This window comes from Podarcis vaucheri (genome assembly GCF_965113315.1).
Source record: "Podarcis vaucheri genome assembly, chromosome: 6".
Taxonomy (NCBI): Eukaryota; Metazoa; Chordata; class Lepidosauria; order Squamata; family Lacertidae; genus Podarcis; species Podarcis vaucheri.
Window position 1 is genome coordinate 63,946,730 of NC_138764.1, and position 21,997 is coordinate 63,968,726.

At 44.5% G+C, this 21,997-nt stretch overlaps 1 protein-coding gene across 2 annotated transcripts; it reads left to right on the forward strand.

Moving 5' to 3' along the window:
• Nucleotides 1-259: 259 nt before the first annotated feature.
• Nucleotides 260-19,660, forward strand: OPTC (opticin). Of its 2 annotated transcripts, none has more exons than XM_082228549.1 (7): nucleotides 260-1,080; nucleotides 5,642-5,864; nucleotides 7,285-7,438; nucleotides 11,650-11,808; nucleotides 13,887-14,089; nucleotides 15,884-15,979; nucleotides 16,568-19,660. In XM_082228549.1, the coding sequence occupies exons 2-7, from the start codon at nucleotides 5,649-5,651 to the stop codon at nucleotides 16,736-16,738; spliced, it is 999 nt and encodes a 332-aa protein (XP_082084675.1). In that variant the 5' UTR covers nucleotides 260-1,080; nucleotides 5,642-5,648; the 3' UTR covers nucleotides 16,739-19,660. The 2 variants fall into 2 exon arrangements, with proteins under 2 accessions (XP_082084675.1, XP_082084676.1); XM_082228550.1 differs by lacking the exon at nucleotides 260-1,080 and adding an exon at nucleotides 4,138-4,631.
• Nucleotides 19,661-21,997: the final 2,337 nt, after the last annotated feature.

Sequence of the window (21,997 nt, forward strand, 5' to 3'; positions counted from 1 at the left end):
TGCCAACCTAGCAGTTCGAAAGCACCCCCAGGGGCAAGTAGATAAATAGGTACCGCTTACCAGCGGGAAGGTAAACGGCGTTCCGTGTGCGGCTCTGGCTCGCCAGAGCAGCGTTGTCACGCTGGCCACGTGACCCGGAAGTGTCTCCGGACAGCGCTGGCCCCCGGCCAATAGATGTGAGATGGGCGCACAAACCCCAGAGTCTGTCAAGACTGGCCCGCTCGGGCAGGGGTACCTTTACCTTTACCTTTTTATGACCCTAAAAATAACCCTAAGAAGCCATTATTGCAAGTAAGAGATATAGTATTATTACTGGTGATGGTGGTAGTAGTAGTAGTAGTAGTAGTAGTAGTAGTATGCTTTAGTCAGGCACTAATATAATTTGAAATACAGTGGTACCTCGGTCTACGAACAGCCCTGTTAACGAACTATTCGGTGAATGAACTCCGCAAAACCGGAAGTAAGTGTTCCAGTTAGCAAACTCTGTCCTGGAAAATGGATGGAAACCAAACAGTGGAAAGGCAGTGGGAAGCCTCAGTAGGAAAAGTACATCTTGGTTTAAGAATGCTTTGCTTTAAGAACGGACTTCTGGAAGGAATTAAGTTTGTAAACCGAGGTACCACTGTATTTAGGAAGGTTCCCAGAAGCAGTGTTTGTCCCCAGGGTGTTCTGTGTGAGTTGAAATCATCCCCACACTACAGACCAGCTGCTAACTTTCCAAACCTACACACAATTGCAACAGAGTCTGAAATGTCACTCCCAGGCCTCCAGCATTTCATCCCAACAACAAGACCAGCTTCTTGGAGAAAAGGTTTAACTGAGCATGTTTGCTCTCTGGTGGACTTTGTTAAGGTAGCCATGGGGGGTAAAATGGGAGGGGTAGCCTGGTGACAGATGGGCTGTATAATCATCACCCTGATTGGCTGCCCTTTCTGCCTGCCCCTGCCCACCCCTCACATCTGCACAGTTGTGTTCCCTCCTCACTGCCACCACTCTCATTAAAAGCTTTTCAGTCCCATCACATTTGGTGCTACAGGAACACCGAGCCTCTTCTCTCAAGGCAGGCAAGCAGCAAAAGTGGTATGTATATCAATAATTTGCTCCTCTTCCCCTTCCCTCTTCGTTGCTAACAAGCAGAGCTCAAGATCTTTCAGGCTTGGTTCAGAGAAGTTACAGGCATGAAAACTATCCAGGGATTGGGACTATTACACAAAGCATGAGTTTTTCCTGCAGTATGAGGCTCAAAAGCTGGCCATGATAGTCCCAGTGCTGGATATGATCAATGGAAGATCTGTGGGGAGTAATGACCACAGTCCTCACTTAAAGGCACCTTACTAGAATGTTCTCTTTTAGGGTTAAATTTACATGTGTCCGTATGTATGCATGGGGGGGCAGAAATGGATGTTACAAACAGATTTCTACTCAGATATGTACATCCACCTATCAATTAAAGACTGTGTGTGTGTGTGTGTGAGAGAGAGAGAGAGAGAGAGAGAGAGAGAGAGAGAGAGAGAGAGCACCTCTGATAATGTTTTCATATTCTGGCAAGCTCTTCCAGATCCTAAAGGCTGTGTGTGCACACAGATGTGTGAGTACAGTACACCTATGCTAGGACGCGGGTGCCACTCTGGTCTAAACCACTGAGCCTCTTGGGCTTGCCGATTAGAAGTTTGGTGGTTCGAATCCCCACAACGGGGTGAGCTCCCGTTGCTTTGTCCCAGCTCCTGCCAACCTAGCAGTTCAAAAGCATGCCAGTGCAAGTAGATAAATAGGTACCACTGCAGCAGGCAGGTAAACAGCATTTCCACGTGCTCTGGTTTCCGTCATGGTGTTCTGTTGCACCAGAAGCGGTTTACTCATGCTGGCCACATGACCTGGAAAGCTGTTTGTGGACAAACGCCAACTCCCTCGGCCTGAAAACGAGATGAGCACCTCAACCCCATAGTCGCCTTTGACTGGACTTAACCGTCCAGTGGTGCTTTATCCTTTTTTTACCTACACATATGCATTCCTGTAGAATAGTCATGTGTGTGCCTATTTTATTATTTAAATACATTTAAATATCTATATACCACTTTCCTGCCTGATGGTCTACAAGGTGGTTCACTGAAGTAAACACTGCATTGCAAAAGTCTAAAGAACCACTATCCACGCAACCGCAAAGGCAATACAATATAAGAAAGACAGCAGAAATTAACCAATAAAGTAGAAACTGTATAACAAATGTATAACCACAGCATATAAAAAACCATACCTTAAACAAAACCATCAGAAGCTGTGGCATTTGAATGGCATAAATGTCATTCATATCTGACAAATCGAAAGGGGGGGGCAGTCCATAAGGTTGGGAGCATCATCACGAAGAATGACCTTTCCCCTGTTGCTATCAGCCAAATCTCCAAAGTCAAAGGTGCCTAGAAAACAAGTTAGCTCTTCCAGATCCTAAAGGTTAGATTCAAATATCTGGGTCCCAAACCATTTAGGGATCTGAAGGTTAAAACCAGCATTTATAATTGTGCCTGAAACAAGCCTAAGTAAATGTAATAATGTAGGCTTCTTGTATGCTTCTGTGGGCGAGCTTCTGTGTCTGTTTGCAAGTATTGGACATATGTGATGCATTGCTGTGGGAACATATTTGAATTTGTGTGTATGTGTGCATGCACCTAGGCTTGTGTAAACACCATGTACATTGATGGTTCTATATATATAATCATTATTATTATTAATCATAAATACACAAACAGATGGAATAAATGCGTTGGCAAACACATTACGATTCAAAAATGGCTGCTGTCCAAGCACTGGCATCTTCCGAACAAAACAGATTCTTATTCCAAGTGAAGTTAATCGGTTTTAAATTCTGTCACTCAGTCTCTGTCTCTTCGTCACATTGTTCAGAGGGGAAACTTTGTACCATACTCAGAATGCCTCAACCACTGGACCTCTTCCTTGTAGGTGGCCAAGGCTATGGGTTCTAGTCCTGTTCCCTTAAAGGTTTTGGATCCTTTTTGTTTTGTTTTGCCAATTGGGAAGGAAGGTGATGGCCTGGTACCCTGATCCTGAATGGGGTAACTGTGCCCCTGAAGGACCAGGTGCACAGCCTGGGAGTCATTTTGGACTCGCAGCTGTCCATGGAGGCACAGGTCAATTCTGTGTCCAGGGCAGCTGTTTACCCGCTTCATCTGGTACACAGGCTGAGACCCTACCTGCCCACGGACTGTCTTGGCAGAGTGGTGCATGATCTAGTTATCTCTCGCTTGGACTACTGCAATGCGCTCTATGTGGGGCTACCTTTGAAGGTGACCTGGAAACTACAACTAATCCAGAATGCGGCAGCAAGACTGGTGACTGGGAGCGGCCACCGAGACCACATAACACCAGTCTTGAAAGATCTACATTGGCTCCCAGTACGTTTCTGAGCACAATTCAAAGTGTTGGTGCTAACCTTTAGAGCCCTAAACAGCCTCGGCCCAGTATACCTGAAGAAGCGTCTCTACCCCCATTGTTCTGCCCGGACACTGAGGTTCAGCGCCGAGGGCCTTCTGGCAGTTCCCTCGCTGCGAGAAGCCAAGCTACAGAGTACCAGGCAGAGGACCTTCTTGGTAGTGGAACACCCTCCCACCAGATGTCAAAGAGAAAAACAACTACCAGACTTTTAGAAGACATCTGAAGGCAGCCCTGTTTAGGGAAGCTTTTAATGTTTGATGGAGTATTGTATTTTAATATTCTATTGGAAGCCGCCCAGAGTGGCTGAGTGGCTGAGAATAAATTAATAATAAAATGATAATAATAATAATAATAATAATAATAATAATAATAATAATAATAATAATAAGCTATTGCATCTCCTAGTCATGCTTTCATTCCCTCGGCTGTGAACTGAACCAAAAATAGCTTTTGACAGGGTTCATGCACTTGGCAATCTGCAGGGCAACCTGCAAAAATGCAGGTTAAGACCTAAGGAAGAAGCATCCTCTTTATTGTCTGCAACTCACCAGGTTGCTAATGATGCCTCAGCATTCCCACTGGTGGCAGCGGAAGCTTTAACTCCCTCTTTCTGAAGCTTTGCCACCCTGTGTCTGAACGTCCTTTTCTGCTGCAGTCAAATCTGGCTTGTGAGTAAGAGGTGAAGTTGCTCTGGGCCTCTCCAGCACGGCAAAGCAGTCAGGCATGAAAATGACTGAAAGGGGTAGGAGATTAATAATCCCCTCAGGGCTGGAAGCTTCAGCCATTTGTTCCCTGGCGCTGTGAACCTCCACTGCTTGTCCCCCCCCCCACTCCCTGCCGCCTGCAAGCTCTTTATGAAGCTTGTAGTGGAGCTCCTTTTGAAAGTGCCGCAGGGCAAGGTCAGGCGGTCTCTGAAAGCACTGGAAGGTATAGTAATAAGGAGCTAAAGTGGAAGCTTTGATGAGGAGTTGGAGCAGGAAAAAGCAGCAGCCAGATTACTGAGAAGGCAGAGTTGGAAGCGTGGTGCTAGGAAGAAAAGGCTAGTGAGCAGAAAAACGATATCGAGGCTCCTTAGGATCTGGCTCTGCCACAGATGGTGGAGGCTGTTCCAGAAGGGCAAACCAACCTCAGTCTGCCCTCAGCCAACCCCTGCCTCAGAACATAAGAAGAGCCTACTAGATCAGGTCAACAACCCATGGTTTTATTTATTTATCTTATTTTATTACACACAAAACCATATATTTTTCTCCATGGAGCTTGTTGGTACTAAAGGGTTAAGAGGTAACAGGTCGCTCTAATCACTGAGCAGCTGGAAGTCATTAAGCATCCAGGAATGTGAGTTAGTTTGTATAAATAGTCAGTTCACCCGTGTGTTCTCTCTCTCCCCCCCCCCCCCGTGTTTGCTAATATGAGTTAAGTTTAGAGTAAAGTTTTCTTTATGCCGGAGATAAAAGCATGTGTGCTTTATCGCCAGGGTTTTTTCTTTTGTAAATAAAGTTTTTTTCCCCCTGAGTTCCAAAGTGCTTGCTCCAGGATTCTTCATTGAAAGGTACTGACTCTCCTGCCTTCTTCAACCGCTGCACGAAATTCTCTCCTGAGAGAAGATTTATGGCGTTGGAAGCGCACTGGACGTTTACTTAACATTAAACTAATTAAAGTTTAATGGACAGAGCTCAGTGTGGTGTATGTGGCTCCCTCACTCTCCATTTTATCTCCACAACAGCCCTGTGAGGTAGTTTAGGCTGAGAGGCAGCGACTAGCCCAAGGTCACCCAGTCAGCTTTGCCCTGCATCCTCGAAAAGGGAGTCTGTAAGGGGAACCCAGTGTGAGGGTTTCACTGCAAACCTGAATTCTAGATTCATAGAGAACCAGGGTCTTGGTGGTGTTTTCTCAGTGGTGGAAGGAAAGCACTCAGTTTACGTTCAAAAGCTAGCTCCTTTCTTTCCTCTACTTGGTACTGAAAGCGGGTTCTAGACCATGCTCTGATGTCAGGTTTTGAAAGGTTCTGCCCATCACCATCTTACTGGAGTCTCTTACAACATACTCATACTTACAACATACCCATACTTTTATGGATGCAAAATTAAGGCCCGGGTAGGCCAACATGCCAAAGGGTCTGTGTCAGAACAAGGAATGGTACTCGCCTCGTGCTGGCTTTCTTATGGTGCTCCTGCTCTTCTTGCTCCCCACTCAGGCACAGGATGCAGACTGCAGCCTTGGTGGGCATAATATCTGCCCTGGCTCTGGCTCTGGCTGTTCCACTGAAGGAAGATGGAAAGAAGAAGGAGAAGCACACATCTGCCACTTATGACAGCCTGGATTTAGGCAACTATGACCTCAGCCTGGACAACTATGGAGAGGTCATCGATCTCAGTAACTATGAAGAGAACTACGATTATGGGGACCTGGCATCAAAGGTACTATAGAATTGCCACTGAAATGTGAGGTCTGTTATTCAGCAGATTGTTTGTCCTGCTCAGAATCGCAGCTTTAAGTGCCTCCCAATAATTTAGCTGTCCCCAATATTCATACTCTGCCTTTCTAACAACCCACTAACTCTTGCCAGATGGTTGTGTATATAGTGTAAACATGCAAACTGGTATATTCTGCTTGCAGAATTTGGATTACCCTTGGGCCAAATCACAATTCTGGGTGTACAGTGTGTCCACACTTATATGTAGACATAGTCACCCTGTGCAGAGGCATCAGCTTCTCAGGTTTTACCACCTTACCCCAGCAGCTCAACTGTCGCCAGCAATTTCAATTAGCTGTGCACATCTCTTCCACTGTCTTCCACACTTACATTGTTAGCTGCAATAGCTTGTGCTCTCTATAAATCCTTCACCAACGTTATTGTCGGAGCAGTTCATAGGCAGCCATAAATATGCTTAAGGAGACCGAAGTCTTAAAGAGCAACTGCATGCCACTGCAGTAGGAGTGGGGAGATCCAGATCAGGACCATAGTATGCTGGGAGGGGGACCTTCTCCTCCCCTGCCATGGCGCCGACAAAAACGACACCAAAGGGAGATTCCCTCCAATTGCAGCCAAGAGGGGGATTCGGAGGCTGCAGGAGGAGGGTTAAGATCTCAAATTCTCCACATGCCACTGTTCTGTTCTGATTCTGTCACCCTCTCCCCCTCTCATAACCACCTACATTTACTAGTTAAAGCAACATTTTAATGTAACTTATGATTTAGCCCTCAGAAACAAACTAAATGAGATGCCGTTTCTGCAATTAATTGAATGATTCCATTTTTTCATATAAAAAGGTACCTGATCCAGACTGAGGCCCCTGTATATGCAGGTAGGAGGTTTTAACCCTTTGTCCACCAGTGCAACCTTAGTCTGGATCCCCCCCCCCAACGGCTATTTGCATTGGAAGGAAAATGTCCAGTCGTGCAAATGAGAGCTTTTCTTCCCAATGCAAGTAGCAGACACAAATCTTGGTCAGAACTGCAGCAGGTGACAAAACGTTAAAGCCTCCCTCTCTGCCTACCCACTGCTACCAGGGTCCTGATCCAGATCAAGACCCCTGCATCCATACATAAAGAAATGTATTGTGATAATCAACTGGCCTCTAATATGGTGAACTGCAATTTCCACAAGAAGGGTGACATTTCCTTTCAGCTGCTGGGAACATTAGACTATGTAACATTACCCCAGCAAGGGACACCTGAAATGTTTGTGTGCAGAAGAAAAACATCATTATGTATGAATCACCCTTAGAAGACCAATCTGGAAACTTCTGCCCTACATATGACTCGGTTTCCCCCTCTGTAAAATAGACTCTGAGCATCATAACTAATGCGATCACAAGACCCTTGCTTTACTTACAGATTGAGGTTGGCACCCTGCCTCCTGCTACCAAGAGCTTGGCGGGGCCTCTGAGCACAACAACTGGGGCAACTGAAATTCCACAAAAGAGCCCACCAACTTCCACGGCTGCCAGGCCTCAGGGACCAGGTCTGTTTGGGTCCATAACAGATCAGGGTGAGTAAAACACCGGCACTCAAAACCATTAGTCTTTCTGCATGAAACAAAAACTAAGGATAAGGGTGGCATATGCTGTGCAGGAAATTTCAGCATGAAGCAGCTGGTGAAATATTGCCCCAGTTGTAATGCTGGGGTCTCTTGAGGAATGTGAAGCATCTGTGTGTTTCTTCATATCCGTACAGGATGGGCTCCTCAATAGCTACAATTCATGACTGTTTGGAGTGCCATGTTAGGCTTAAGGCATCACACAATACCTGAAGGCCCAAGGAAGGGATGTTTTGTCACATCTGGGAATGAATGGCTCCTTTATTCTTTTGGGTCCTCGCTGTGATGATAGCTTCCTTGTCTTTAGCTCAAAGGGGAGAAGTGATGGTTAAATAAGAAACAGTCTAAAAGCAACAGATCACTAAATATTAAAAGCTTATTGAAGTTGAACATCCAGAAATAAATAAATCACTAAACACCTGATCATCTTTGCCTGCAAAGCCCTAAAAAAATCTGCATATATTCGGCAGCATCTGCTTCAGACTTGCTGTTTAACATATACACAAAAACATTGAGTTGGGTTATCTGGAGTTTTGGAGTACAGCTCTACTTCTCCTTTACATCTGCAGGTGTAGCAGTAGATGGGATAGACCATTGTGTTGCCTCAGTGATTAACTAGATGAGAGCCAACAAACTGAAGCTCAATCCAGATAAGGCTGAGGCACTGTTATTGGGTGGTTCCCCAGACTGGATGGTTTCCTTCTTCTTGATGGGGTTACATTCCCTCTGAAGGAGCGGGAACTCAGCTTGGGGGTCCGTCTGAATCCTTTGCTGTTACTTGAAGCTGAGGCGGCCTTAGTGGCATGGAATACATTCTATCAGATGGGCTGGTGGCTCAGCTTTGCCCCTATCTAGACAGGGATAGCCTAACATCTGTTATCTATGCTCTGATAACCTTTAGGTTAGACTACTGCAACACATTATACATAGGGTTGCCTCTGAAGACAGTTCAGAAACTTCAGCTGGTGCAGAATTCAGCAGCCAGGTTGCTCACCGGGGCAAGACAGTTTGAGCATATTATATCAATTCTGGCCCAACTGCACTGGCTGCCAATTAGTTTCCGGGCCCAATTCAAAGTGTTAGTTTTGACCTAAGCCTTAAATAGCTCAGGACTGCAATACTTCAAGGACCACCTCTTCCCATAGGAATCTTCTTCATGTGCCTCCTCCACAAATGGACACAAGAATGGACCTTTTCTGTGGTGGCTCCCCATGTGTGAAATGCTCTCCCCAGGGAGGCTCACCCGGCTCCTTCATAACTGTGGGTGCTAGGCGAAAACTTTTCATTATAACCAAGTCTTTGGCTGATTAATATTCTGCGGCCTTTTAAATGTGCTTGTGGGACTATTGATTAGTTTTTGTTTTATTGTGTCTTTTATTATGTATTTTGTGTTCTCATTTTGTATTTTTCTGTTGTGAACCTCCCTGTGATCTTCAGATGAAGGGTGCTATACCAATTTAATGAATAATATATTATGGTAATAAGCATCCTTCTTCCACCATAAAACAAAAAATTCTGTTCAAGTAAATCCTGCTTTTTTCTTTTTTCCTTTTTAAGGGAATGGTGCTGCTAGTGTTGTATTTATCTCTGCTGCCAGCTTTTATATCTTGCCTGGTTTATTTTTGTATTCCTTTGTTGTCCTTATGTTGTTTTTTTCAAACTGCATGCCAGTTTTGAGTATTTTAATTGATGGGGAAAGCAGCTCCCAATTCTTTTGATAAACAAACACACCCTGTTGAACATTGAAAAGAGGCGCCTGATTCTTTTCACCTCATCCCCTCTCTGCCCTATGCCCACCCATCTAACAGATGGAAAGAAAGCAAAATTTGCTCTGCTTGTACATTCAAAAAGCAAGCCGCCTTGGGCTCCTTGTTTGAGACAGGAGAGAAGCTTGATAAAGGAGCTGCTCAGAAACAAACAGAAACACCAGCAAAGCACCAAGACTTTAATGAGCAGCGACGCAGCGAAAATCGGACAGAGTAGCAATTAGATTAGTGACAATTAAAATCCTGTAGCGAGGGATAAATATCTTTATTCATTTTCTGCCACTCTGAACTGGGACAAATTAAGTAGTAGGCTGAGCGAAATTGTTGGCTTTCTGCTTTGAACTCCTCCACTAATAGATTTGGAGTCTGTTTAGTCCTCTGAATAGGAGGCTTTTTTATTTTAAATACTCAAGCAGTTTTAATTGGTGCCTGGAATCTTGTCACTTTGACTCTGCAATGGGCTGTTGGCTCCAGACGTAACAGCAGCAATGATTTCTCAGTGCAAAAATAACTCCCATTTCCTTTCGGTTGGGTTTCTCTGAATATGAAAGGCCAAACAAAATTCCTGGGGTAACACCATAAGGTTAATAAGGCAATGTTGCACCCTTTGTATTGGACTTGGCCCAGGCTGATTCATTGCTAAGCAGCTATTTGGACTAGTGGTTTGTGATTCGTCTCTTTAATTGGAATTGACTCATTTGTTCCTCTTTTTTGCCTTTTAAAAGAACTTAGCACTCACTTGTGAACAGAGCCAATCTGACACCCACATTTTCCATATCAGGACATCATAAAAACTTGGCCTGCTGTTTGGTCGTCCTCTCACCTGATAGCAAAATGAGAATGGCAATTCCTTCTATCCCATGCCCACAGTTTTCAGAAAATATTTGAGTCTTGGAGAAATAGCAGATCTATCATTTATCTCATACATTTCAATCTTACCCTTTCCTCAGGGAGCTCAATGCAGAATACAAGCTTCCTCCCCCTGTATTATCCCCACAACAAACCTGTGAGGCAGCCTAGGTTGAGTAAGTGTGACTGAGCAAGTGACTGGCTCAAGGTTACCTGGTGAGGTGCATAGCATAACCATGTATGCCAGCCTGAGCTCCTTTGGGAAAAGGTGGGGTATAAATATATACCAGTATACCTGAAGGAGCATCTCCACTCCCATTGTTCAGCCCAGACAGGTCCAGCTCCGAGAGCCTTCTGGCAGTTCCCTTACTGTGAGAAGTGAGGTTAGAGCGAACCAGACAGAGGACCTTCTCAGTGGTGGCGCCCACCCTGTGAAATGCCCTCCCATCAGATGTTAAGGAAATGAACAGCTATCTGACTTTATTGAAGACATCTGAAGGCAGCCCTGTATCAGGAAGCTTTCAATGTGTGATGTTTTGCTGTGTTTTAATGATGTTGGAAGCCACTCAGAGTGGCTGGGGCAACCTAGTCAAATGGTGTGTGTGTGTAAGTAATAAGTTGTTGTTGCTGCTGCTGCTGCTGCTGCTGCTGTTTGTTGTAATACATAATACAAATATACATTTTGTTTGTTTTATTGCTATGGCTGGTGGATGATGCAAATAAAGATTCATTCATTCATTCATTCATTCAATATACACAAATAATAAAATGAATGTCCAGCTGACAGTTCACTATGTTATGGCTTTCAAAAGAGACAAATGTTTAACAAGATTTTTCAGGTGGAGAATTCTCAGGATCGGTTTAGCAAACAAAGGAACACAGTAAAATGCAACACCATTTCAATTAAAAAAGTAATACCAGAAACAATGCATGATGGGAAAATATGATGTGTAAATAGAAAAATGGAAAATGCATTAAAAAAAAAAGTAATACCAAAATGTGAGCACTTAAAGAATGGATGTGTCCAGTAGCTCTAATCCTCTAAGAATTAAATGTTTGTCTTATTCATTAAAGCAGGGATAGGGAAGTTGTGGCCTTCCAGATGTTATTGAACTCCATCTCCCTCTGAGCCCTTGCCATTATGGCCAGTGCTTAGGAATGGTGGAAACTGTAGCTCAACCACTAGCAGCCCAAATGGCGAGGCAGAGCTACAGAGCCAGCCTCTTGGCAATGGTGTTGCTCAGCTTACCTGGGCAGTGCTGGGGTGAGGCAGGGTGGCCAGGATGTGGATACCCCAGCTAGAGCACCCAATTTCCTCTGCTGGTGTGTTTGTGCAGCCACAATCACACCACCACCCTGGCCCATCCCAGTGTAATCCAGGTTAAGCTGTAGCAGTGCTGGCCTCAGGAGAGCAGCTCTGTGGCTTTGTCCCACCACATAGATCATTACTGGGTTCAGCAACGATTTCTCCCTCTCTGTGGAGGGCCATTCCTAAACTCTTTCACTGATCAGGCCCATATTGACTAACACTCTCTACCCTGTCTCTAGGTCTTCCCACCTGTTTGGTCTGTGTGTGCATCAGCACCTCTGTGTACTGTGATGACTCTGATCTAGAACACATCCCACCTCTGCCCTTGGAGACCACATATTTCTATGCCCGCTTCAACCACATCAGCAAGATTCAGGCCAGTGACTTCACCGGACTTGGTATGCTATACTCCTTAGGGCTTCTGGTTACAGTTCTCACACTTGCAAGCTGCTTCACCCCATCTAGGCAGCCTTGTCTGTTACAAGCAAAGTCACCTGTGCAACTCTCTGCTCTTCCTCTCTACTCTCCAGAGGGTGAAATGGGAAATGTGTTTGCTACACGTTTGTCTCGGAAGTGGATATTTGAATACCAGAGTCTGTTTTCACACTGGCTCTTATTTCATAATGCAGACTGAAAGAAGATTGGGTCCTTGCCAGATTGCAAGTCATAGGCTAGATTCCTACAGGCTTTCCCTGTGGCTATCAAATGCTAAATGGATGTGTGAACAGGCTGAAAGTGTGCTGGAAAATGTGAATGGGATGAATCTGGGCAAAATCTGGGTTGCAGTGAGTATGACATAATTGCTGCACTATTTGGAACGATATCCACCTTTATTATGTGCTATCACAATGGATTCTGCAGTGATAACCGTGAGTTGAGTTACTAGTCTGGGCGTGTGATGAAGCAATCACACAAAGCCAGTTTCACTGTTCATCTGGACATAACCTGGTTACATCCATCCCATCCTGGTGGGATTTGGGTGAACTCACCCTTTGATCCCCAAGTCCATTAACAACTGGGCAACTATTTTGAGTTCCGACCATACGTAAAACAAATAAAGATCTGGAATAGGATTCATATGAGCACCAAACTATTCTCTCTTGCACAGCCTGATGTTAATTTGACTCCTGTCGTATATGATCTTTAGTGCACAAATTATGTGTATATGCAAAAGAAAACCTCAGGACTTTTGCTTGTTCTGCAGCCAGGTGCCAGCATATGTAAGGCACAAAGGCTTCCTCGTGTTTGTGGCTGCAGAGCATTAACCCCAAATAACTGTGGCCTAAAAGATTCTTTTTCTTAACAAATAAATATGCCAGGATCTGGAGATGGAAAAGACTGACCAATTTCTGCCAGGCACATACATTTGAGACCTTGTAATGCACTATTCCCAGCCAGTGGAAAGCCTCAAGAGGAATGTGGTCTTCACCTTTGAAGGTTTTGAGCCAATACCAAAAGAAAAGGCTGGCATTTTGCTAGCATCTCACACTGTTTAATACCAGGGGAAACTGGTGGAAGAGAACATGTTCACTTCACAAAGCCTGTCAGCTGTGCAGTTCCTGGGCTGTGCGTTGAAAGCAAGTTTTTTGTGAGAAATCAGTGTCAGAACAGCTAATTTCATTTTGATTCTTTAAAAAAAGAAGAAGAGGTCATATTCAATTCTGGCACAATAGAACTTCCTCTTCTTCTTGTGCCTTTTCCAGCCCCTTGTCTGCCCCCCCCCCAAATCAGCTTAGGAGAAATAGGGGTACTCTTAAGAGCAGATTTGTTGGGAGGAGAGGAAAAGAAGGCCTCATTGCACCAGTGGAAACTTGTTGGCATAGCACTGGATACAATCCTGTTACAATACCAGAGGGCTCAATATTTCAGTCCACCCCCATCAAAGCCCCAGAGAAAGACAAATACAACCAAACATGTCAAAAAGAGGAAGTGATCCTATTTGGTGCTGAATCTGTGTTACACTCCTGCGCCAAAGAGATCCCAGATTCTAGTTGCAGCTCCCAAATGTTGAGAGAGGAGTGTATCCTACACATTTGCTTTTATCTTACATTTTGTGCATGCATTGAAGCAGCCTTTCAGTGGCATGTTTCTTTAGCTGTTTTTATTTTCTTTAAATAGCATATATGTACTCCAGTGCTGGTGTTGATAGTAATATTGTAATTAACAGCACCAAACCGCTGGTGGCATCTGCGAAATTGACAATTTCCCCCTAACCTTGTCAGTTCACCAGAGATCACTGCAACAAGTGTGTGTGTGAGGGGAGGGAGGTGGGTTGAACAGGCAAGTGATGCAGAAATGGGCTTGCACAGGGGCTATCATCAACTACCAATGTGAAAGTGCATCCCAGTCTACTCTCACTCTCTTGGAAGGGATGTGTGATCTCATTTAAAATAGGAAACACTATGGTAGTGATACGCATTAACTGATTTCCAAGTGATCGCCTGTGATTTGGCTCCCAAAACTATTTTTTTCACAGCAAAATTGAAACGAATTGACCTCACGAGCAATTTTATTTCCTGGGTGGATGAAGACGCTTTCAGGATGCTGCCTTCCTTGCAAGAGCTTGTCCTCCCTGAAAACCAATTGACTTCCCTGCCTGAGTTGCCCAGTTCCATTGTGCAGCTGGACGCCCGTTTTAATGCAATCCAGAGTGCAGGCATTCAACCAGAAGCCTTCAAGGTGAGCATCACTCAAATATCTCTCAAATGCTGCAAGGCCTAGATTAAGACCCCTTCCACTATTTGCTGCTCCTTTTTGGATTGTTCTCATTCCGTATTGGTAAGAGAAGGTTGTTCCACATGGATGTTCTGCATCATTTCACAAGTGTTTTGGGGTGGGGAGTGGGGACAGACAACGTGAGTGAAGCATTCACATGATCTAGGGTACAAAGTGATTGCCCCTGGTGTTGTGGACCTCTTAATGGATCTGAGCTATAGAGGCTAATCAATCTCATTGGTTGCAGCTGCTTGCCATGTCACTGAGTCACTACAGCCCTACCTGGGATTTGGGCGAATTATCACCAGGTTTGAGCCCTCTCCTTCTGGTTTCTGTTGGGATACTGCCAGGGAGACAAAGTCCATCATGGCCCCCAAGCCATGTCCGGACGTCCATCGATCTCCCGTAGATACAGTATCAGCAATTAGCGACACGAGCTCCAGAAATAGCCTGCCACATTCTAGAGCCGATGCACGCTCTCTATCAGCAGATAATTCACAGCAGAAGTTGCACGCAGGAGAGCATTATTTACAGGTTTTATTCAGCGTTGATCAGAACAAAGAAAAACATGACTGCCTGCTTCAGTGTCTCCAGACACAGAGAGAGCAAAAACAAAAGATACAACAGAAACATCCTGTGAAACAGGAAATACGCAGACTCTGACTCACAAAGCCTGCTCCCTTTTAAGGTGGAACGGAAATATCCTAACAGTTTCTTGATTTGCTTTAGAACAGGAGTAGGCAACGTGGGGTCCTCCAGATGTTGTCCCAACTCCCATCAGCCCCAGACAGCATAGCAGATTATTGGGGGCGATGTCTATCAATATTTGGAGGGCATCACTTTGGCTGCTCCTGCTTTAGACATTAACCATTGGTGATGAACCCAGCAGTGGAATTCAGGAAGGTCCGGGGATGGGGGCTCCCTTATTATTACCTTGAGGTCTCTGCATTTAACCTTTTGCCTATGTTTTATGCAAACAAACAAAAAAACACAATATAAAGCTGTAGAAAATCAATATTCGTTTGTACTACATCCTATGTAACAGACGTTTAGCAGGCTCCAGAGCACCCAAGACTTTTTGCCATCTGTTTGTTGAGCTTGTCTCTTGGCCTGGGTGCTTAAAGGTAAGAAGGCAGCCATTTCTATTCCAACCTGTATGGATTCATAAAAAATTATTCATAATTTTATTCATAAAAATCAGCATCTTTTCTTTTCTGCTGCAGTTCATTCCCAGCATCTTGCTGTCTGTCTGCTATATTTTTTTTCATAAGTTCTGTCATAATTATTGTCACTATTATTGATTTCACACCTGCACTTGCTGATTGAGGCAGAGATGGGGCAGTGGGTAAATGCTATTAGGTTGGCTGGGTGCTTAGAGGTTTGCCAGAGAAAGCACGATTTGAACACACCCACTCACCATCAGTTGAACACAGCTCCTGAACAGGTAGATATGCAAACTATAGCAATATCTGCTCCAATGGCTGCTTAGGATGGAATTCTCTGACATCCTTATGAAGAACCACAATTTGATATAATATTTTGGGTTCCTCCTATCATCTGTGGAGGCCCAGCTTCCTGTTGGGTTAGATTTTTACCCCTGCATGAACCCTTAGCTGCTTTGTCCTGGATTTCAATCTGCTAGGGCCTAGCCAAGCTAACTTCTTTTGAAATCTCACATTTCCATTGAAAATCCTGGGATGCCTCACTTGAACACTCAAGGAGGCAAGGGCTGATGGTCCTTCTTCCTTCTGCTTTCAGGATCTGAAGAAGCTGGAGTTCCTTCATCTGTCTGACAACAAACTGGACTACATCCCCATGCTGCTGCCTGAGAGACTGAGGTCTTTGCATCTACAGGTGAGAGAGTGACGATGAACTCTTTAAATGAGAGAGGGAGAGGACACCAACAGCCAAAGCACAAGCCTCTGAGAGACTCAGTCATTTGCCATTCATTTCCTTTTGGATTCCTGTTAAAAAGAAAGGAGCAGTTATAATATGGGCTCACGCATTATCTTTGCCATTATTTCTCTAATTGCATGTGATCTGTACCTACTGATATTCTTTCCCTGTCTTGCAATTGCGATTGAACACTAAATGGGGTCTCTTGCGGGGCATGGCGTTGGCCATGGAGGTTGGCAAGAGACCCCATTTAGTGTTCAATCACAATTGCAAGACTGAATGCATTCAATCAGGCCTAAGTGTTTTGAAGTCCAGGTTGTAGTCCACCCTGGTCTATAGTGGTGAAGGCCCTTTCCAGCTAGCTATCATGCCCCCAAGGCTTACTGATTGGTCTGCTTTTCTCATGGAGTCTCAGAATTCAAAACAAGGGAAAACACTAATAACTTTGAGCCTCTTCTTGATCTATGAGTGTTGGTGATTCCCGGCCCCCTCTCCTCCACCAGCCCCACCTGGTGATCGTCTTTGTTTCTCAATTTCCTTCCCTAGAACAACAACATCCAGACCATGCACGTAGACACGTTCTGCGACAGCAGGGACCACAGCCACATCCGCCGGGCTCTGGAGGACATCCGCTTGGACGGCAACCCCATCAACCTGAGCCTCTTCCCCAGTGCTTATTTCTGCCTGCCTCGCCTGCCCACAGGCCGCTTCTACTGAATGGAGCAGCAACCATTCACCTCCAGCTGGCACCATAAGCCTAAGGGGAACAGATTTCAAGAGAAAGTGACCCTGGTATTAATTTCACTGCCAGGAAGATAGTGATGCTGCTGGACTGCTCCCTTGGACTGCCTCCTCTTTCTCCCTTTTTCAACTTACCGTAGTCCTTCTCATTTGCTTGAGTATATCTAGTGCTGGGATGCATAAGCACCATTAATCCTTGATCTGCCAGTGCTGGGAAGAAGAATCAATGACTCTAGTGCTATTTTTAAAAAATTAAGCATTCACTCAGTACATCTTCTCCTTCTCCTTTAATCCTAATGTGCAACTGTCAAGATACTTGCTAGAAAAGATTGACAGATCAATTGAGGTTCCTTTTCTGAGACTCCACCTTGCAATTTCCTTCCATGAAGCAACGGCTCTGTGCAGCTTTTTGACTTGATATCCTATTCTAAAGCATCTTCTTCAAGATTCACAACTAGTCCAGTTCTGGATCCCTGAGTTGCTCTGTAGCTGACCTTCCATTCTTGATTCCCCACCACCACCAAACTCCCCCAGCCTGACACCACCACCTGCTGCTATTGTAGTTTGGGGACTTTTCACACTTTTGCAGATGCCCCCTCTGGGTCCTGACCTTTCGACCCTCTTTATTCTGGCAGAGTATCTGCTGCATATTAATTGTGCTGCACAATAACACAGCCTTCTGTTCAAATCAGGGCCTCTTGTGGAGGATGCAGCTGGTGTGCTTCCAAGCCCACATGTAGGCTTGGACCAACACACAGGAGAATTTGTCTAAGGCTCAGATATTACAGAATCAGGACAATGTGGGGTGTCTTTGCTGGTCCCAGGCACTCCATCCTTCGCTTCTGGATTTGGGCCTGAAGGACCAAGGAAAGGCAGGGGGTGCATGAAGGGTAAGTTGTAAGAAAGCACAGTTTGTAACATTGCACAACATCGTGGTTGATGGAGGGGCCCAGTTGTTAAGGTGTCAACCTTGACTTCTAATTTCCTGGTTTTGTTGAGTTTGAGTCAACTCAGGAAATAAACCAGCATATATATTTTTAATCCTTTAATTTTCCTGGTTTTTGAAAAGCAAATGTATTGAAATATTAGGGTCTCTTAAACATGAAAGTAGCTTTTTTGCAGGAATGATTTTTTTGAATGTAATTGTTAGTTCTCGTTGTATGGCTGAAAAGGGTGTGTGTGGCTGTGGGAGCAGGAGGAGTTCTGTAGTTACATGAGGTGTGTGGTAGTAAAGCATGTATTGTACGGTTGTGTTGCGTTGTGTGGTTGAGGGCTGTGTGAGTGATTGCTGTGGAGGATGATTGCAAGGAATGTGATTGTGTGGAATTTTGTCTTATCAGAAGGTTGCATTGTTGCAGTGGTGGGTGGGGCTACATGGTATGTCATTGATTGGTCAGTTGCAAAGTGTGTGTGGTTGTGTGATGTGTGTGAGTGTGTGGGGTGCTCACAAAAGTTTCTCAAGTTTCCAAAAGTGCCCTGGGCCCCCAAAACATTGGTGCCTCCGTGTCACTATTATATTCCAAAACTAAAGAAATACTTATTGCACATGGAATCCATTAGGTGGCTCCCTCTTCAAACACTGTAATCCTGGCAAAATTCATGCTTCAAAATTCAATTTGTACAAACACCACCTTATTTCTCCAGTAGTTGCTGCCATAGATTTTAATGCAGGAGGAAAAATATTAGTAGCTTTTGAACCCCTGTTGCATGCACGAACACACACTCAAACTGGATCAGGACCACAATTGCCTAAAAGGTTAAAGCTGTCTCTAAGCCAGCTTTTAAAAAACAACAGGTGCTTTTAAAGGCACGTATATGTTGTTCACGTAACATGCAATTTGGCCCTAAATGTGTGATAATGGAGCAGGTTGTAATTGCTTAGTGCTGTGAAGAAAACACTTGGCATGTGCTCAGGTGCACTATGTGGTTGTGGCAGGCTACAGTGGAGGGAGAGTTAAGAGCTGGTCCCATTGTGGTCAGGCAAAGTGATTAGGTCTATTGGCTCCTCTTCTCTCTGAACTGCTTCTATTCCAGCTGGATTATTGCAAGACTTCAAGAATGGATGCCTGAGTCTGCTTCTTTTCTGCCTCCTTTTACCCCATTTTTATTGTGTCTTGTAGACTGAAAGCTTCTTAGCTTGTTTTTAATTATGTTATCAACGTTGCTATGGGAGGTTTTAATATGTTCTGGAGCCTTCTAATTAATGGTATACGTGTGCAATCGTTTGATTAAAATAAAATACAAACTAAAGTGAAAATTAATTTTCTAAATACCTCTGATTGATTTCTGTTAACCTAATGAAAGCTTAAGGTTAAATCCTGGGGGGGGGGTTGTAGCCAGGCCCATACAAAGCAGGGAAGGGGGAGGGGGGCATTGTGTACACTTGCCCCGGACCTTGGAGGGCTAAGCTGGGGGTGGGGGCCACAAGAGACTGCCTGCTTTTTTGTTTGAGTTTATAATTTTATTCTAGCAGGACTCCTGCCCCGGGCCTCAGACAAGTTCTGCATGGGGTTGGTTTTAGCACTAAGTAAATGGTCCCATCAGTGCAAGGATTTCTGCCTGGCCAATGGAACTCCCCCCCTTCCCCTCGTAAGTTTTTGGGAGGTTTCTAGGAACCAATTTGGGGCGATAGGGCGCACACAGGTGGAGGCAATCCTTGTGCTGATGGGACAGTTGAGGTGAGATCCCAAGATAATAAGTAGGTAGGCTGGGTCTACTCTTTAAAATAAAAAGGTGGTCCAATCCCTCCATTTCAAACCTGCATTGCAAAGTTTGCATTGCTATGAAACAGAATAAAACTGGAAGCTCCAACACAATTTGAATGGTTTAGGTCAGAGGATCTGCGATATAGCATCCTGCCCCAGAAGCTACATTAAAATCCAGCCTGATAGATCTGTGGAGAAGTCGTCTGTTTCTTTAAAATTTTGTATTAGAAGAATAAATTCAAAGATCACATTTGCCCATATGTTTGTGTGTTTTTTGTAACTTTTTCCTTAAGATCTTCTTCTTAAAGTTGAATAAATACATGGAAAGTCTGTTTCAGATAGACAGAAGCCTGAAGAAACATCAAGAAGCATTTGATTCAGCACCAACCTTCTGCTAAATTCAATTAGATGGAAATGATGTGGAGGAGAATATAATCCCTTTGCTTAAGTGCGCAGTCTCTAGGAAGCAAAAGAAGGAAGGGAAGGGGGGAACATTTCACTTTGTTTTTTCTTCTTCTCCTGCAGTGATTCTGCTCAACCAAAATCACACACTTCTGTTCCCCCAAAGCCCACAAGATCTGTTGGGTTTCTATGCAATTCTCATGCACAAAACACTGTTTAGTGTCCACAGCAGAGTGATAAGAAGTGCACATGGTTGTGTCATAATGCACATAGGAGGTGGGTCAGCAGTGATTGTCTAAATCCATTTTATGTGAAGCAGCCAAACCTCATTAGTGAAATCTCCATTTAGCAGTCCTGTTGTTTGGGCTGGGAGAGAGAGGTTAAGGATGCTGGAGGAGGAGGAGGTGTGGGAGGAGGAGGGGGAGGAGGAGGAGGGGGAGGAGGAGAGAGGGGGGGAAACATTAAGGGGGTATTTAGAAGAACAGGCATGTATTCTGTTACTGGCATGGATTTACAGGGTGAGGGGTATCAGATCTTGCCTTAAATCCTCAACTCCACACTTTAAATTTCTTTCTACTCTCTCCTAGGAAAGAAAGCAATAGAAAGCAACAAATTCCCCAAGATTTCTTGTTTAATCTCCAGTGAAATAATTTTAAACACCTATTTCAGCACCATTCTTTGGACAGCAACACCCATCACTATTATTATTGTTAAAAAGTTTTATGGGGTATCCCCCCACCCCAACTGCAATATTTGGGCCTACAAAGAAATGGAAAGTACAGTATTGCTTGCACAATGCAAGACAGAACTGAGTGCCTTTAAGAGAATCAATATGCACTTTTCTTCCTTGAGCCACTAGGTGGGGCAACAGAATGTTGTCAAAATACCCACCTCTGTAAACTGCTTTCTTAATCTCTGCTGTTAAGAGTTTTTATCTCCCTTCTGCTGCTGTTTTAATATTTAAACTGATTATCTAAATCAATGGGAATCGTGAGCTCCTGCCCTTCAGTTAACAGCATCGTCTATATCCTACTGGCTGGTTGCTGGGAAACACACACTTTGAATGGAACTTGTGCTAAAGGAAAAATAAAGAGGACGGATGGCCCCCGCCCCCAAGAAACCTAAAGCAAAATTGCTAGGAAGAAGCATTTCTGAAACAGTGGAGTTTCTCTCTTATTGGGAAAACCGTTTCTGTTGGGTGTTGGTGAAACTTGGTATTATGACTGAGGAGGCCTCCAGACTGTCACTCTCTTGTGGGAGGGATTCACCAATTAAAGTGAATTGATGGTCTCTGTCATCCTAGTGTAATATATCACTTCTTAAAAATGGATTTTTTGGGTTGGGAAAGTGACAGGGAAACGCATTGAACAGTGCAGGATGAACAAATGTTGAACCAGATGATACACCCCACAATTTGTTCCCTATTCCTAATAACAATCCACTGGCCTTCAAAGTTTGCCCTTTCTGGAGGGGGAGCGGCATGGTGCAGATATACTGGACACCTGTGCAGAGCCTGTACATACAAGGAAGTACTTATGTGCTGAATTTTCTCTGCAGACGACCACACACTCCATTCCTGCAGTTGTTGCAGGAATGGAGAAACTTTGGCTGCTGGACTACAACTCCCATCATTCACTGGCCATGGTGCCTGGGGCTAGTGGAAGTTGGAGTCCTACGCTATTCAGAGCGTTACAGCTTCCCCCGTCCCTGACGTTACAGTCTGGTGCCTAAAGGGCTGTGTTCATGGAGCAGCATTAGGAGAAGTGAAACTCTAGAGCTTGGCCTAGTTTCTGGTGAGGGTGTGGCCCTGCTGAGCTGGTGCAGATATGTGCTTGGGTATGGGAAAGAATCCAGGAGCAAAAAAGCAGCAGGTGATGAGAAGGAAAGGAATTGGCCTTGAGCAAATGCAAGGGAACGGTAGCCATTTGCTGACTTGCCATAAGAGCAATTAGTCTACCAAATGGCCTCTCCCATGGGAAGAGAGAGAGGCTGACTCATGTGAGAAATTGCAAATTGAACTGGACAGAGAAGGAGACTCAGGGGAGCAAAGCAGCATCAGCAAGGGATAGATGGGCACACTGTGTATTTGCATGGGGAAAAGAAGTACTTGCAAGGAAGAACACACATG